The sequence below is a fragment of the Danio aesculapii genome, chromosome 11 (genome assembly GCF_903798145.1).
Source record: "Danio aesculapii chromosome 11, fDanAes4.1, whole genome shotgun sequence".
Taxonomy (NCBI): Eukaryota; Metazoa; Chordata; class Actinopteri; order Cypriniformes; family Danionidae; genus Danio; species Danio aesculapii.
In genome coordinates, this window is record NC_079445.1 from 22,896,455 (window position 1) to 22,913,328 (window position 16,874).

A 16,874-nucleotide genomic window follows, 5' to 3' on the forward strand; every position below is an offset into this window, starting at 1 on the left:
AAAAGCTTTTAATGCGCACAAACAGAACTGTTTTTTTCTTTTTGTGGTTTCTGAAAAAGAAAAAAATACAATCAAGGATTGGAACAATAATAACAGGGTGAGTAGTACAGAAATTAAAAAGTAGTATGAAAGTTTTCAACATTTAGTCACATGTTCAATCCATAATGCAGGACTGTGCTAATCAGTAATCGCTATCAGTAGGTTATATCAAATAATGCACCGACGGCGCACATCCAGACCAGCAGGTGGCAGTGATCATTTCAGTTTTCGCAGAGGGTGAACCCTGTCAAAACAATAGTCGAGAAAAATATCTGTTATGGACGCGGAAATAAGAGGTGTATAGATACTTCTCGCATTTCATCAAAGCGCGATGTCTAGATTGCAGGTTTTAAGCGTTTATCTTACAGAGAGATTAACTTTAGCCGCGCAGGAGATATTTAAAGCCGTCGAAGATGCATTTTCGGAGTATAATGAGGAGATATGTCGCTCCAGACAGGAGATTGAGCTGCTCAAGAGGAGACTGCAGCAGGCAGGAGTTCCAATGGACTTAGGTTAGTCGATTCGTAGTAAATCTGATTAAATAGTTGTGTATTTGTTTCTCTTTATTACGATAGAGTGTTTAATGGTTTACACAATCACTTAAAGTCAGCCGTTATCGTTTAAATATTAGGTAACGTTAGTATTAAGAGTAGCTTGTTGAAATGTTTGGGTCATGCCAAGTAATATTTTCGCCTTTTTTATTATTATGTATGTATTAGTTGATATATATATATATATATATATACACACATACACATACACGCACACACACATACACACACACACACACACACACACCATGTTCTTATTGAGTTAAAGTTGGTTTTATATTCGCAAATTCGGCATTTCCCTTTAAATATATAAATTAAGAAAAGTATTCTTTGCAAATTGTATATAGGGAAAACATATTAGCAACCAAATGACTATCAAAGTACAACTATGTTCTCAGTCAATTAAATAGTGTTAATGTTGTGTTTAAGTCACTCTTAAATGTAACCGCATATGAAAATGAACAAATGTGCAAATATAAAACAAACTTTACCTCATTTTTAGGAGCTTTAAGGATTACAGTATCTTATTTGTTATGTTTATGCATTACAGAAACACAACCTTCCTTCTCCGAGACTCCAGGACAAAAATGCATCCAGGCTTTCTCAGAGGAATGGAGATCTGATTCTGAACATGACTTGAAGGATTCAGAGATGCATATGAAGCTAGAGGTTTACACACAACATGAAGAGAATGAAGTTCAAATGCCTGTTTGCAATGAATCGGGATCTTCTTTTTCATCATGTGTGGACATTTTCCATAATAAGATGCTCAGCAAAGACACTGAAACACAAATAGTGGATGACGGCGATAATCATAATTTCACATTTATTAACCAAGCAGCTCAGATTAAGAATGAACCAGAGATTAATACTGAAATGGGTACCACATGCCAAGCATATCAGCACATTGCAAGAGAAGACTTCGATGATTCACGGACCAGTGATGAATCAAGTGACATCAACAAAATCAAAGTTTGCCATATTGGCTCCCCCAGACATAAGATGCAAACATTTATTGTAAGTCTGTCTTTGTATTATTAATAAAGCATTTTAATGTAAGTCTGTGTATTAATTATTATATTTCTTGTCGAATTGTAATACCGGTTTATGTAAATCTGAACTGATGGATGTTGTTGTTTTACAGATGCCACACAAAAATCAAGAGATTTTAACACCGCATAGAATGGACCTGGCCCAGATAAGAGAGAGGTATGTGAAATGATTCTGTGGTGTTTCATCCAGGGCCTAAAACTAAAAACTGAATTTAGTAATATTTACCAGCTGTGTTTTTTTTTTTTAAATAGGTCATGACATGTTTTTTTTTTTTTTACTAGTTCTCATTACAAACTGTTCTGTTAAATGCAGAAGAATGCTGGAAACAGGCAGCCACTGACCTCCTAGTAAGAAAACACACACTAAAAAAAAACAAACAGAGAGGCTTGCCAGGTTTTCAAAAAGTAGCTCAAAATAAGCCCTATCACTAAACTAAATATTTTATATCACTGAATGCATTTATACAGTTTCTCCTTTTTTTAATTACTGTATATTGGTAATGTTTTTTATAAATATAATCATCTTACCTTTAGATTGACAGCTGATGAACCAAATCCTTCAGCTGGTTGTGTAGATGTTTTTCGAACTGTTCGAATATATTTTACATCACATAAATGCATTAAATGCATTTTATTTTAAAAAATCACTTTTTTTTTGTAATTATTAAATTAAATATATTGTTTTTGTTAATATTTATTAAAAATCCCAGAGAGCCAACTGTTACTATGGAAGTGAAAATGGCCACAGCTGCATGGCCACACACACAGTCTCTTAGGGCCCTTGACCTTTTTATACTTTGTTTAATAATATCTAGTATCTTTGATCATAAAGAGTTTCAATGCCACAATGTTGAGTAAATATAATATATGCAATATGTCAAAAACTTTAACCCACTGAATAAAAAACAACCCACGGGCACAAATCAAAAGCCCTCCAGTCTTGGCAACACTGACCATGGAAGTCAAAGGCTACCAGTTTCTGTATTATTTAAAATATCCACTTTTGTGCTAAACAGAACAAATAAATGTACTTACTTAAATGTAATTACTTTAAATATACATGTTGCACTCTTTCAGACATTGAAGACATAATGTTGCCACTTGAACAAGCATTACCTAATGGCCCTGGTTTCTTCTCAACTCATCTTTACTGATTTGATGATTCAGACTGCACAATATTCAAAGTAGTTATGCCACATGTTTTCACACTGCATGACTATCTGGCCGAGCATTTCATCGCTGCTGTGTTTATACTGCAAGATGGATCGGCGACAAGCATATTCACACTAAATGAATTTACAATAATAAGAATCACCGATAACTTTGTCTTTGTCCCACAAACTACATCTCACAACCAAACACGCAGGAAGTGACATGGAAACAACGTGAGGACACATAGTATATCTTTTGTTATTAACTAGCCTACATAATGAGAGCCTTTAGTGGGGGAGAAAATGTACTGATTTTGCTCACCTGACTTTTGAAGAGAATAACTTCACCATCTTTTTCTTTTTCGACCTGGTTATGATATTGCTCAGATGACATGTCAAACAAGCACGAGTGCTTCTGCCAAATTTCCACTTGTGTTCCTCCATTTCTTGGGTCCAAATAGACTTAAAAGAAGCTCTTTTAATTTCTTTCCTAACTTCCCGCTGGCCTGCAGATACCCACACTTGTGGATGCTGCTCTCTCATTGGCTGTAGATAATTGCTGATGTTATTTTCACTCAGAACACATTTCACATGGCATGATTTTTAATCACCAACAGGTCCAGATATTTAGCATGCCAAATATCTCACAGGTGTTGTCGACTCATCTGCAATTCCTTCAGATCGCGTCACACTGTGTGATTGTTACTCATGTGAACTAGCACCGATTTGCCTGTGGTTTCAGGAATTTGTCAGCGTTTTTTCAAAACCTGTCGGCGAGTCAAAATCGGGGCTAAAATCGTGCAGTCTGAACTCGGCATGTGTGTGTAGATTATAATACATAATTTAAAATAGCAAAAAGTCACTGTGAGCTCTTAGCTAGGTTTGCATTCCTTATTAAAAAGCATAAATTAAAAACGCAGTGGACTAAAATGATAGCTTCAGCATATGTTTTTTTTTTTTGTAAATAAAGCTTAACTGGCTGATTGAGGGATTTTGATGCTTTCATTTGCGCTCATGCTGGGTGATTCTCACATACAATTGAAGTGGACCAGATCTTATTTATGTTTACTGTTGCTGTACTACTGACTAATGTTAGTAGTTACTAATTTCAGTTGGCGCATTTATTTATGTTGCACACATTTCTATATACTTGCATTGCTTTAACCTATAATATAAATGTTGGAGGGTCTCGATTAAAAATTTATTTGTTAAATCATAAGTCATATTACTACTTTTTATGCTTTTGGAAAAATCTCTTATTAGACATTTTTGTATATGTTTATGTATGTATGTATATATGTATATGTATATATGTATATGTATGTATATGTATGTATATGTGTATATATATATATATATATATATATATATATATATATATATATATATATATATACATATATACATACATACATACATACATACATACATACATACATACATATATATATATATATATATATATATATATATATATATATATATATATATATATATATATATATATATATATGTATATATATATATATATATATATGTATGTATGTATGTATGTATGTGTATATATATATATATATATATATATATATATATATATATATATGTATGTATGTATGTGTATATATATATATATATATATATATATATATATATATATATATATATATATATATATATATATATATATATATATGTATGTATGTATGTATATGTGTGTGTGTGTGTGTGTGTATGTATGTATGTATGTATATATATATATATATATATATATATATATATATATATATATATATATATATATATATATATATATATATATATATATATATATTATTACTATTATTATTATTATTTATTTTTTATTAATAAATTACATTTTTTTTTCAATATTTCAATATGTTTTAAAATGTTATTTATTTCTGTGTTGGAAAAAAATATGTATCCTATAAATCATGTGATAAACATGTGATCCTATAAATCAGGCCTTTTCTTCTTATTAATGCTTGAATCTGTCTTGATTCTTGTTAGAGAAAAAAATATCCAGCATTTAATGCATCATGAATAAATAAAATATAAATAAAAATAAAATGTATATATATTTTTTATTATTCTTACCCCTGAAATGGGCTAGACTGGTAGCGTACATTTAGGTAGTAAATCATATTGGCATTATTTATTATGAACTATTTTAATTACTATTATTATTATTTAATATGCACCCAGCTACACAGTCAATCTTACAGTCATACTCCTAAAAATTTAGGTCCTTGTCATCCCACTAGCCAGTTGAATAGCACATTTATCTGTAGTTTTAGGTGCAAATAGCATTATCTTTGCAGGTGGACACCAATATCCTCAGTGACTCCACTTTTTGCAATGTTAATGGCTCTGCTTAATCTTCCACAATATTCATTGTGTCTGATTTTATGGCTCAGTTGGACATTAGTAGTTTAGGATTTTACCAGCGAAGCAAGTCATAGTTGGATATGTCAGGCAGCTCTTTCCCCCAACACAGATTGTTGTCCAGTATGATCATACAGACAATATATTTTTAGACATTTTCCTACAAATTATCTACAGCAAGACCTGGATGGAAAAACTAAATCTCATTCATTCACCGAGCAAAATAAGTCAGAGGAAGCCATTTAGCCAGTCAGCTCTCCTCTTTTCCTAAGCCACGTGTGTGACAGGCCTCTAACAGAAAAGCTTGACATTTTAAACAAAATGTTCTGCAGGTGTCCAATCTCCTATTAAAACAGAGTTGTTTTGAGTTGGCTAGTGGGACTGAAAAGGCAAATGCCAATGACGGTTCCTTTTTTTAAGGTCGAATCTTTCTTGTTGTTTAGATTGGCAGATGAAGAGCGAAAGAAGGCTGCATCAAAAGCTAGGTCCCAAAAGCACAAGCAGAAAGTATATGGAAATCCTGATCTACATGAGGCATACAGGAAAAAGGAGAGAGAGAGGTATTATGCAGATTACACGAGGAAAGGTTAGGTGGATAGGTGCTTGATTACCATTGAAAGTGTATGCACTGTATTTAGTAATGTACAGTGTACTAAATGGAATAGTTTACACAGAAATGAAAATTATGTCATCGTTTATTCTCCCTTATGTGGCTTTAAACACCAATGAAGGTATTTTGAGGAATGTTGGTTGCTGGGATATGCATGGGCCGGTATAAGTTTGTGACGGTATGATAACCTTGGATAAAATATCACGGTTTCATGGTATTGTGATTACTGCTCTGAAATAAGTTATTTTTAAATGTCTTAGTAAAAACTTTAAAAATTCTCAATTGAACACAATATTCAATTTGTCATTTACAGTATTTAATTTTACAATTTTTCAATTGACAATTCATATTTATAATGTTAAACATGAACAGTGAACATGTCAGGCTAAATAATTAAAATAAATGATTGACTTCTGCTAGGTTCATTAGTTTACAAAACAAAGAATTTTTTACAACACATAAAAACATATACATGTACACATACCTTAGGAACGGTATAACAGATCATTTTTGTGGTTTTAAAACCTTGACTTTTCCAAACCTTGGTAAACCTTAAAACCAGTTATCGTCCCATGCCTATGCTGGGACCTGCTGTATCAACTTCTATAAGTAGGAGCAAAAATTCTATAGAAGTCAATGGGTGCCAGTTTTATGTTCACCAAAAGAAAGAATGGTAAATGGTGAGCATTTTTTGTAATTTTATTTATTTAATAAATACATTGCCATTTAAAAGTTTGGGGTCAGTAAGGTGGATGCTTTTGGTAACAGTTTATTAACAGTTTAATAAGTATAAATATGCAGAATTACATTTAATAGCTGTTAACCGAGCCTATTTCCATAACACGGTCAGAAATTAATTGGTTTGTGCCAAAAAATGCCCAAAAATTTAATAAGGAGGTTCTTTTATTTTTATTTCAAGACTGAGCTTTAAAACTAATCAAACCAATGTCTCATTTAAACTCACAATAGCCAGTTAGAGGGATTTAGATTGGTAAGTTCTTTAAAAAAAGTGGAGTGCTGTTGTGTATGTGATAACTGACTGTATACAGCTTGATCGAGAGTTCCCTCTTTATAAACAGTAAAGTTCAAATCAAGGGCAAGTCTACACAAAAGCAAGGGTAGCACTAGTGCACTCAGGCTGGTGACTGGTTCACCCGATCAAATGAAAAAAAAAAATGCATAGTAAAAGAACAAGAAATTATAAGATACTGGTGGTTGAGCTTTCAGGTGTGTGCTATATTCTGTATCACAGGGGTCTGCAACCTATGGCACATGTGCCGGAATTGGAGGGAGGGATAAGTTTGACATGTTTTTCATACCAAAATATATTTTAAGGCAATTATTTTAAATTCTCACGTTATATTTTTAAAGTGTGGGAACCTGTTCTAGTCAAAAGATGCACATAGATCCAGGTGTAAAAAAGTATAATCCTCCATGCAAACATCAACATAACACACTTTGTCATTAGTCACCTTTACAGAAATCTTGCTAGCTAAGAAATAAATGGTAAATCCTACAATCCATTTCCACATCATTTAAATGTCACAGCATCTGTGTGTGAAAAAGCAGTCTTCACAATATGTGCATATTAGCATTTACAAGAAGCATTAGTCCAGTGAGTTTTTTTTTTTTTTCTTTTGGCAAAACCCATGCTACTGGATATTTTCACTGTCATTGGTCCCAGAAGAAAAAAATGGAAAATATATATTCTCTTTAAAGAAAAAATCCTCCCTCCACCGTAAATGTTTGAATAATTCAACTAAACGGTGTAACATTTTTCATTTCAGAATGTCTTTGAGAATCCGGCTCTGTAACTCTGAGCGTAAAAGTAGGAAAAGTCAACCATCTGTCTGTCAGGATGGAGTGTCAAAATCTGACAAGCGGAAAGCCTGCAGTGCAAGACGCAGTCAGACCTGGAGGGACCGTTTGAAAGAAGACCCTGTAAAATTTGCTGAGTTTAAAGCTTCGGAAGCTGCGAGAGCAAGAGAGTATAGAAGAAAGATGACTGCTGCTGCTGTAGAAATTGCGAAGGAAAAAAATCGTGAGCGACAGAGAAGATGCAGGTTGCAAAGGAAGTTACAACAGTTTAAAGCTGACCAAGAGCCCCTGCCACCTTATAAAAGAACATTCTTCCCAAATAAAAGAGAAGATGAAGAATGGAGATTTTGATAGGAGAAAGAAAATAAAAAGAGAGAAAGGATTGGAGAACAGAAGAGAAGACCATTCATTTTGTACAGCTGGATCTCTGTTCACAATTATTGAAAGGTTGCTTAAAAAATGGTCAGATAATACTTGCTTGGATGTTGTGAACAGTAAAACCTAATCAAAACATTATAATCAAAACACTAAGGTACCACAGGAACTTCTTTACATGAGGACTGTAAAGAATTGAACATTCTTCATGGAGATCTCTACATAGAAGACTTAATATTTTGGCAGCAGTAAAAACAGTGTTTTGTCATTTCCTGTTTTCTCTTGGCTTCGACCTAAATGTGTTTTTCTTCAGTGGTGGACAAATGTAAATCCTTCTCTCTCTATGAATATTGTACTGACGTTTTACTCGGAGCCTGAACTGAAATATCACTGCTACTATTAATGAGAACTTTATAAATCTCAAGCATGTTGAGACATGTTTAAAATATGTTTTATGGCAACAGTAGGATAAGAATATAAGTATACGAAATGATGATTTTACTGTGGTATATCAATAGTGAAGAAAAGGTTCAAAGTGGTAATAGGTTTGTATGACAAATATAAAGCTTCCTTGCAAAAGTTGTCACCAACAATAGTTAACTAAAGACTAAAAGGTTAAAATGGCACATTAAAATGGCACAAGTGTGGCACATTTAAGAAGATGGTGGACTAGTTATTTGATAAAAATGAACTTTGCTAATCATCTTTTTCCATTATATAGAAATTATGGTTTTTCTCAAAAAACAAAAAACAGAAAAAAAAAAAATATATATATATATATATATATATATATATTTTTTTTTTTTGCAAATATCTATATAACCTTTGGTATTTGTCCTTGTCTAAAATGCCAGTGCTGTTCACCACTTTGAAACTCTTTGTTTCTGTTTATGAAGCTCCTAAAAGAAATGATAGGTCTGAAGTTAGAGCATGTTGAATTCACAGATGGCTCGGACAAAGTCAAAGGTGCCATTTGCTGACATAAGCAACTCCAAGCCTTCATGGGGTTTGTCTGTTGAAAGATGTTACTTTGAATTTCACCACAGCAAGCAGCGTGGTAATGGTGTCTCCAGGGTCGTAAAATCATCAGTTCAATGTGCTTTCTTGTCAAGTAGGATCACTGTCAACAAAGTTGAGATGTTATTTTTGCAGTCTAAATGTAATAAAAGATGTCTTTCATGGACAACGACATATGTTTTACATGGTTAAATGAGGTGAAATTTTGCAAGACTGCTCAATAAGACAAGTTTTCCCTTGCTGGATGATGGACACCAGTGTTTCATCTGGCAACAACGTATCTGGAACAAATGCTAAAATATTTGAGTCATACCACCTTGTGATTGAGGGCACTCTTCGGGATAATTTATGAAGATGTACAACATTTGTAGTGAATAAATCTCTGGATAAAATTTACTGTTCCAGGTAAGAGCTTTATTATTAATTGGTTGAGACTTTTTGTGTGTATTTTATTGTAAGACTAAACATCAGATTTAGTTCCTCATTGAAACTGAAACCAAGTATTTAAATGCAATTTTCACCTATTTTGAATGCAAGTTTGCAATGCAATTTTAAAGTCAAACTTTTGCAAAACCAAGCCCTTTACTCTCAAGACCACAATTGATCTAATTTCATCCTTTTCAGAACTTCCAACTGATGACTTGATGATTAATTTGTTTTATCAGGGACATAACAATGGACATAAAGCAAGTAATTTAAAGGCTATTGAAGTGCAGGTGGGTAAAGTATATTCTTTCTTGTTTTTTAGGTTAAGCATATTTGTCGTTTATTAGTCTCGCCTTCAAATATTGGGGTCTTCATTTGAGAACATTGACATCTTGACATTTTACATGAATGGTGGTCAGGGATCGCTTTTAAATGTGCAGTTTTGTCTTTAGAAAACACTGGGATGGCAACTTGCATTTATAGTCTGTTTTTAAAATTTAAGCACATAGTAAAGCATTATCTATTGTGTAATTTCAGGATTTGCAGATATGCATTTTCAAGGAATACATGAGTACAAACAAACCTTTCTGGAGCAGCAACGAGTTGGCAGTTTGTTTCCTGGCCCAAGACTCCTGTTCCAGTACATATATTTCATTGACTTGTAAACTTCATTGGACGCTGTGTATTCTCAATTCAAGAGCTGACTGCCCATGAGTGACATTTCACAATTAAACAACAAATCTGTTTTATTACCATATTCCCAAATGTTTACATGTTTGAGGAAAATTCTAAACTTGATATAAAATGTTTAATTTTCCAATAAAGTCTTTTTTTTATGTAATTTGTCATGTTTAATAATGCTTTTGCTGACATGAGCCATAAATGCACAAATGGTGCACATTGATTAGCCAAGAAAAAATAAAAATGGCACTTGATGCCCAAAAGGTTGCTGACCCCTGGTATAGCACATGGTAATAATTACAAGCAATTTCAATCTGAGCAAATAATGCAATCCAAGCGTACTCCCACTGTAAAACAGTCCCTAACTTTGTTTGTTCTAATGGTTTCTACCTGCTATAGCCATACCTGAGATCCAAATTCTATTGGCTAAAGTTTCAGATGGTTTATAACGACACAAGAAAACTCAGCTGCATCATCAAGAAAAATATTAAACAAAAAACAAATTGGGTAACACTTTATAATAACTACACACTATGAACCATTTATTAAGCATTAGCAAATAGGGAATTAATTATGTGTTAAGCGTTAACTACGTTAATAAACATTATTAAGCAGTTTATAACTGCAGCTACAAATGCTCTATTCTTGACTTATAAGCACATTTAAAATGTGCTCAATTGAACTTTCATACTTTGTTAATGATTTATTTTTCATTACTAAATTATTGCATTATTTACAAACCATTTATTTAAGCAGTTGGTGGTTTTTAAAGATCATTTAGAATGAGTTAATAAACGCTTAATAAACTATTCAAATTAACATTTATATATGTTATTACTCAGGCATATACTAAGAGTTAATTTATATGTTAATAAATACTTTATTAAGTCAACTTCATCCAGTTTTGTGACCTAATCTAAAGTGAGGACTATTCATGCTTTATAAATCCCTTATAAATTACAAGTAAAGGGTCAGTTATATTCTAAACAGGAAAAAAAGATCATAAACAACATTATTCATTAATGAAGATACACAAATGAAACTGTATTAAATAAAAATAAATCTCTGCAACCTTAGCTAAAATAAAATTACTATATAGTTTAAACATTTCATCTTATTATGTTGTTAAATTTAGTAGATTGTTGTTATCCAATTGTATGTCATATTTTGACACTCCTGTTATTCAGCAATGTTTAAACAATGTTTTTTTTACAGTAATTTTATTTTTTTAGACAAGATTGCAAAGATTATTGTTCATGTGATACCAAGCCTTTACTTGTCATTTATAAGGGATTTATAAAGCATAAATAGTCCCTCACTTTAGATTAGGTCACAAAACTGCATGAAGTTGAGTTAATAAAGCATTTATGAACATTCATAATAACCATTACAATATGCTTGAATAATAAGATATATAAACGTTGATTTCAATAGTTTATTAATCATTTACTAACTCATTCTGAACGATCTTAAAAACCTCCAACTACTCTTAAATACTAATGATTTGTAAATAATGCGATACTTAATTTAGTAATGAAAAATCAACCAGTCACAAATTATGAAAGAACAATTATTAAGCACAATATAAATGTTCTTATAAGTCAAGAATAGAGCATTTGTAGCTTCAGTTATAAACTGCTTACTAACGTTTATTAATGTAGAGTTAAGGCTTAACAAATAATGATTTCACTAGATGCTAATGCTTAATAAATGACTCCTAGTGTGTAGTTATTATAAAGTGTTACCACAAAGGCTACTAAAATATTAAGCAGCACACAAATAACATTTTAAGTGATTAAAAACATTTAGCCATAAACCCCAAACCTTGGAATGGTAGTGTACTTTATTAGTCCTCTCTTTTAAACAAATGCTATATTAGTTATATATTAAAGCATTTTATTTTAAAGTGAATTAGTTTTTTTATGCATATGTTATGTTTTTGTTATATAACAACTTTACATTTTGTCAGATCAAAGGTAGATTCATATTTTTATTATTATTGCTTTAATCTCTTGCTTCCTCTTTTTCTGAAAGAGCATTTTTTCTTAGCATCCCACTGTCCTTTACATTTTGAGAATCATTGCATTATAGGTGATTGCTACGTTGCAGTGTTCATACAGACAAAAGCAGATTTAGATGAGCATCTCAGGATCAGCTTTACACTTGACTTACTGGTATTTCTCGTTTTTGTAGATATCAAAGACGAAAATCTCAGGGGAAAGTGAAATTCGCTAAAGATCTGAACCCATTAGAATTAAGAAGGCAACAGAAAAAGTGGAGGGAAAATGCTGCTGTGTACAGGAAAAAGAAAGCATTTCAGATGGTTTTAGACAACATTAAGGAAGACAATAATCAAGGCATCCCAGAACCAGTGCCGGCCACGTCCTCTGCTCAACACTACACTGTTTTTTAGTGTTCACTGAGAAATATGGATCAAGTATTCTTGTATTACTGTTGTTCAAATGCTACATCCAATGAATTCCAGGAAATGCACTTAATGATGTTTTATATATATTTAATGCGCATAAATACATCTGCCAAATGCATAATTGTAAAATAATTTATTAAAAAGTAAAGTGTTTGACAGAAATACTATCACATACACATTCATCTAAAGCTTCCAATGTAATTATGTCCTTAAAATGTAGTTTTGATTTCACAGCCGGACCAAGTGTTTCTGATTTTTATGCTATTTTGAAATAAAGAAGTGAACAAAATTGTTTTAATGCTGCAATGTGTGTGCTTTTGTCTTTCATTTTTTTTCCACATTACCATAATGTAATCTTTTTAATCTTGCGTAATGAGATGAAGTAGACTAGAAACTATAAGTAAAAAGGTTTCAGGTTTAACTATTTGAACATTTGTATGTGACAATCACCCGATCAAAAATAACGTTTAATTTTTTAACATTTTCTAAATATTCTTCATTAACGTAACTTGCATTTCTTTTTCCCACAAGTAAACTGCAATCACAGCGAGAAAGAAACAAGAAGAATATGTGTGAAAATGAGGATACGCACAAAGTTAAGATAATCCGACAAACTGAAGAAGTGCCACTTGATAAAGAACGACAACAACAAGAAGCACGTAAGTACATATACACACACACACATTGCCTGTATAAGATTTTTAACAATTTCTAGTGAATATGGACAATAAATATTGCCATACAAAGTGGTTTTATGAATCATTATATTTATTACCTTAAGAGTGTGGTCACCTAACATGTTAAAGATGATAAAAAAATGACATTTGCTTTTTTTCTGTTCAAACTGTTTATTTAAAATGAGCTGAAACAACACAATTCTTGAGTTTTTGGGGGGACAACATAATTAATTTATGTTCAATCCACTTAAATTTGTCAAAACTAATAAGTTACCTTAATTCCTTCATGTTGTCCAAACACAAATTGATTGTGTGGAACCCAAAAGTTTTTACAATATATATGTATAATATTAGTCACCTGAAATTAAAAATTACTTAAAAATGTAATTATGTTAATTGTTAAAAAGAAATACAGATGTTGAATGCCTTGCGAGGATCAAAAAGGTCAGATATGGTGATTTACTTCTAGTTTAGACACAGAATAAACATCAAAGTGTCATTTTACCTCTGCTTTAGAGTCCAAGACAAGCCTGGCTGATATTTGTTTGGAGAACGTTCACCATGAAGAAGAACTGTCAGTAAATGCGCAGGGTGCAGGAGAGCACAGGTATCTGTGTATTGTGTGTCGCAGGACATTCAGCTCACCGGGACTGCTGAAAATTCACCTGAGGATTCACTCCGGAGAGAAACCCTACCACTGCCACTTCTGCGGAAAAAACTTCAGACAGTCAAGCCACCTGAACACACATGTCAGGATCCACACAGGAGAAAGACCTCACATCTGCCAGAGCTGTGGAAAGACCTTCATCGACTCCAGCGCTAGAAACAGACACTACAAAAAATGCATTCTTTTACTGCAAACAGAATGAAACCAAGAGCAGCGCCGGTTAAAGCTCTTCACTCAGCTGGAAATGTCAAGGTAAATCATTTGAAGGGTAATACGACAGTAGGTGATTTTTATGAACGCACACGGATCGATCAATAGTTCTGATCCAGTATCATTAGTAACATGAACCGCTGAGGGAATGTGTGGAGAACAGTTTCATCTCGTCTTCATAAAGATTTTACCTTGTTTTTGTTCCACAGAACTTTATCTCTGAAGAGCTTGTGTTGGTACATTTTTTAAAGGTCCAGTTTTTTTGATGCTTGATCTGAATTGGACAGGTATGCAATTTAAAAGGATAGTTCACACAAAAAAATGCAAAATCTGTTATAACTTACTCTCACTTCACTCCTTTTGTACTTTAAATCTTACAAGAAAAACTAGAAAGGGTTAACCACAGCTTAAGGCTAAGCAAATGCTGTGTAAATGGTAATTTTTGAACTGACACTTACTGACAAGATGTTTATTAGCTAGTATATTTATGAACATATTTGACTATTTATTGCTGTTTTTAAAGTAATTATGTTGGTGTAATTATTTTCACTATCAGTACAATTTCTGCAGTTTATTGTCAGCCATTTTAATGATTTTTTTAAGGCTGAGTTTTGTCTGATTAAAGCTGTCATTTTATACACTGATTTGCTTAGGTGTGTTGATGTTTTGTCACAGTATAAACAGTTGTTATTAACAACAGAACCATGGCACATAAAAAAAAGATACATGATGGTTGGTCCTTTTTACAATATCAACTTTCATTTCAAAATACACTAAAACTCCACAAATCACATTTGAAACAATTGAAATTTTAACCACCTTGTCAAATGTGGTCATGAGGCCTTAAAATGATCACTCGGCATGTACAAATGCAAGTAAAAATCTGCTCTTACAGCTATATTAAACATTGTTACATGCCGGCATGCTAGTAACTTTTTTATTAATTCTACGTAACAATGCCTGGATTTTTTTAACGTAACAATGCCTAAATTTTGTGATATTTTTATAATTATTTAAATACAATTTAATTTAAATATTATTAAATTTACAATTCGAGCAGACTCCAAATGGACTTGTATCTTATATCTCAACAAATTATTGTTATTTTGTACAACTAATGCTAATTATAAATAATAATAGTAATAATAAACATTATTTAATAGTTTTCTTTCTTTTTAGTAGTATTATAATTGTATCCTTCAGTAATTCTACTACTACTACCACCACTATTATTTATAGTAATAGTAGTAGTATGTAGTTTGCAGTTCATTGATAAAATGTGTGGTTCTTTTTGCTGTTTTGCTTTTGTTGTTGTTGTTGTTCTATTTAATAATGATATTTAACTACTGAATTTAAGTTACAATTTTAGCACAATTTTTTAGCTGAATTAGCTTGTCGCATAGGCATCATAACCACGCTTTTTGATGTTTTAGAATAAAAGTTACCTGTGAAATGTTTTCTCTATTTAATTACAATACATTAGTGAAAGATAACTTCACTTAACTCAGATGTTTTCTTGCAGACCTGGATGTTGGACTCTTGAAAAATAATTGTTTGCATTGGCCAAACCTGATTAACCATGTGACACTAGGATTCCGCTTGGTATAAAAGCCTTTTTAGATGGGTTATTTTTACTATTTGGCATAGCAGTCAAAATAAGACAAATAAGCTCATGGATGGGACAAATTCTGGACCTTTGTCAGTGAGGGGTGGGTCTTCCGAAGACCCCTGGCTATGGGCCTGTATATATTTAAGTTCGCCGTTTTGGATGTTTTTGTGTAGTGTCTCACACACACAAATAGCCTACCTGCATTTACTGGCAAACGTATACAAACAACATAATTAGAAAAACGGATCTACAGACTATGTGAAGGCGGACAGGGAAATAAAAATTTCAGAAGAGGGCTATTAATTTTGTCTTCGACTGTACTTGAAACGCTGATTTATAAACAGGTCATTGGACTGATAAGACGTGAATTGATGACTGCATTACCAACTTCACGCTCTAGAGGGCAGAAGTGATCCACTGTCCTCTTCATAGTCGAATGAAGCCATTTTAATCCACTTTCTGTAAATTGCAAACGGAACAGTCACAAAAGCAGAAATATTTATGTGCCTGCGTAATGCTAATTCAATTTATTAGAGCTCACTTGTTGAGCCACAACACTGAGACCTTTTCAAATGGAGAGCTGTGACTGTGAGCGCAACACCACAAACAATCCACACGCCGCACATTTGCATTCACACAGCTCCAACGTCAATAGCAAAGTCAATAGAAATCTACATTACGATTAGCCTTGCTAACCCACATGCCTTCCGGCCGCTGAATGATGCTGGAAGAGTCATATAGACTGTGTTTACCGAGTAATGAATAGGCTACACTGTATTAGTAAACCTGTTCACTCGCAGCCTCTGAACTTAAAAAATAACAATGGAATAATCTTATCGTTCTGCATCTGCAAGCATAAAGGTGATGTTAATTTACGTATTTCTTTATGATAAATCAGTTTTGACCTTCATGAGTGCAAAGAAAGACAATAGGTGAAAGAAATTGTGGGTGATTTTGGTTTGTTTTTCCAAAAGCTTGTGCAATTACTCATCCTCGCTTTCATTATTGTGAGGAGCATAGATACAAAACAATGCGAGGACGAGTGTCCTTGTTAAATTCCTGATAAAAGAATTTACATGATTCTATTAAACAAGCAACATGTACAATAGCAGTAGGTGCACAGATAGCTTCACACTGCCTGACCACATCTTTTTTTGTTT

At 32.6% G+C, this 16,874-nt stretch overlaps 1 protein-coding gene and 1 long non-coding RNA gene across 7 annotated transcripts; both read left to right on the forward strand.

The window, feature by feature from the left end:
• The first annotated feature begins 308 nt into the window (after positions 1–308).
• si:ch211-86h15.1 (uncharacterized protein LOC558435 homolog) lies at positions 309–14,649 on the forward strand. 6 transcript variants are annotated; one of them, XR_008838554.1, is made up of 7 exons: positions 309–551; positions 1,141–1,607; positions 1,735–1,799; positions 5,640–5,756; positions 13,083–13,210; positions 13,745–14,147; positions 14,315–14,648. XR_008838554.1 is itself a non-coding variant. In XM_056468522.1 (6 exons), exons 1-6 carry the CDS (start codon positions 371–373, stop codon positions 14,095–14,097), a joined length of 1,311 nt encoding a protein of 436 aa, XP_056324497.1. In that variant the 5' UTR covers positions 309–370; the 3' UTR covers positions 14,098–14,649. The 6 variants fall into 6 exon arrangements, 5 of the variants coding, with proteins under 5 accessions (XP_056324497.1, XP_056324499.1, XP_056324501.1 ...); XM_056468522.1 differs by having other exon boundaries at positions 13,745–14,649; XM_056468524.1 differs by lacking the exon at positions 5,640–5,756 and having other exon boundaries at positions 13,745–14,649.
• Positions 8,787–10,667, forward strand: LOC130237547 (uncharacterized). The gene is made up of 3 exons (XR_008838555.1): positions 8,787–9,421; positions 9,641–9,732; positions 9,980–10,667. It is a non-coding gene; the product is annotated as an uncharacterized LOC130237547 (long non-coding RNA).
• Positions 14,650–16,874: the final 2,225 nt, after the last annotated feature.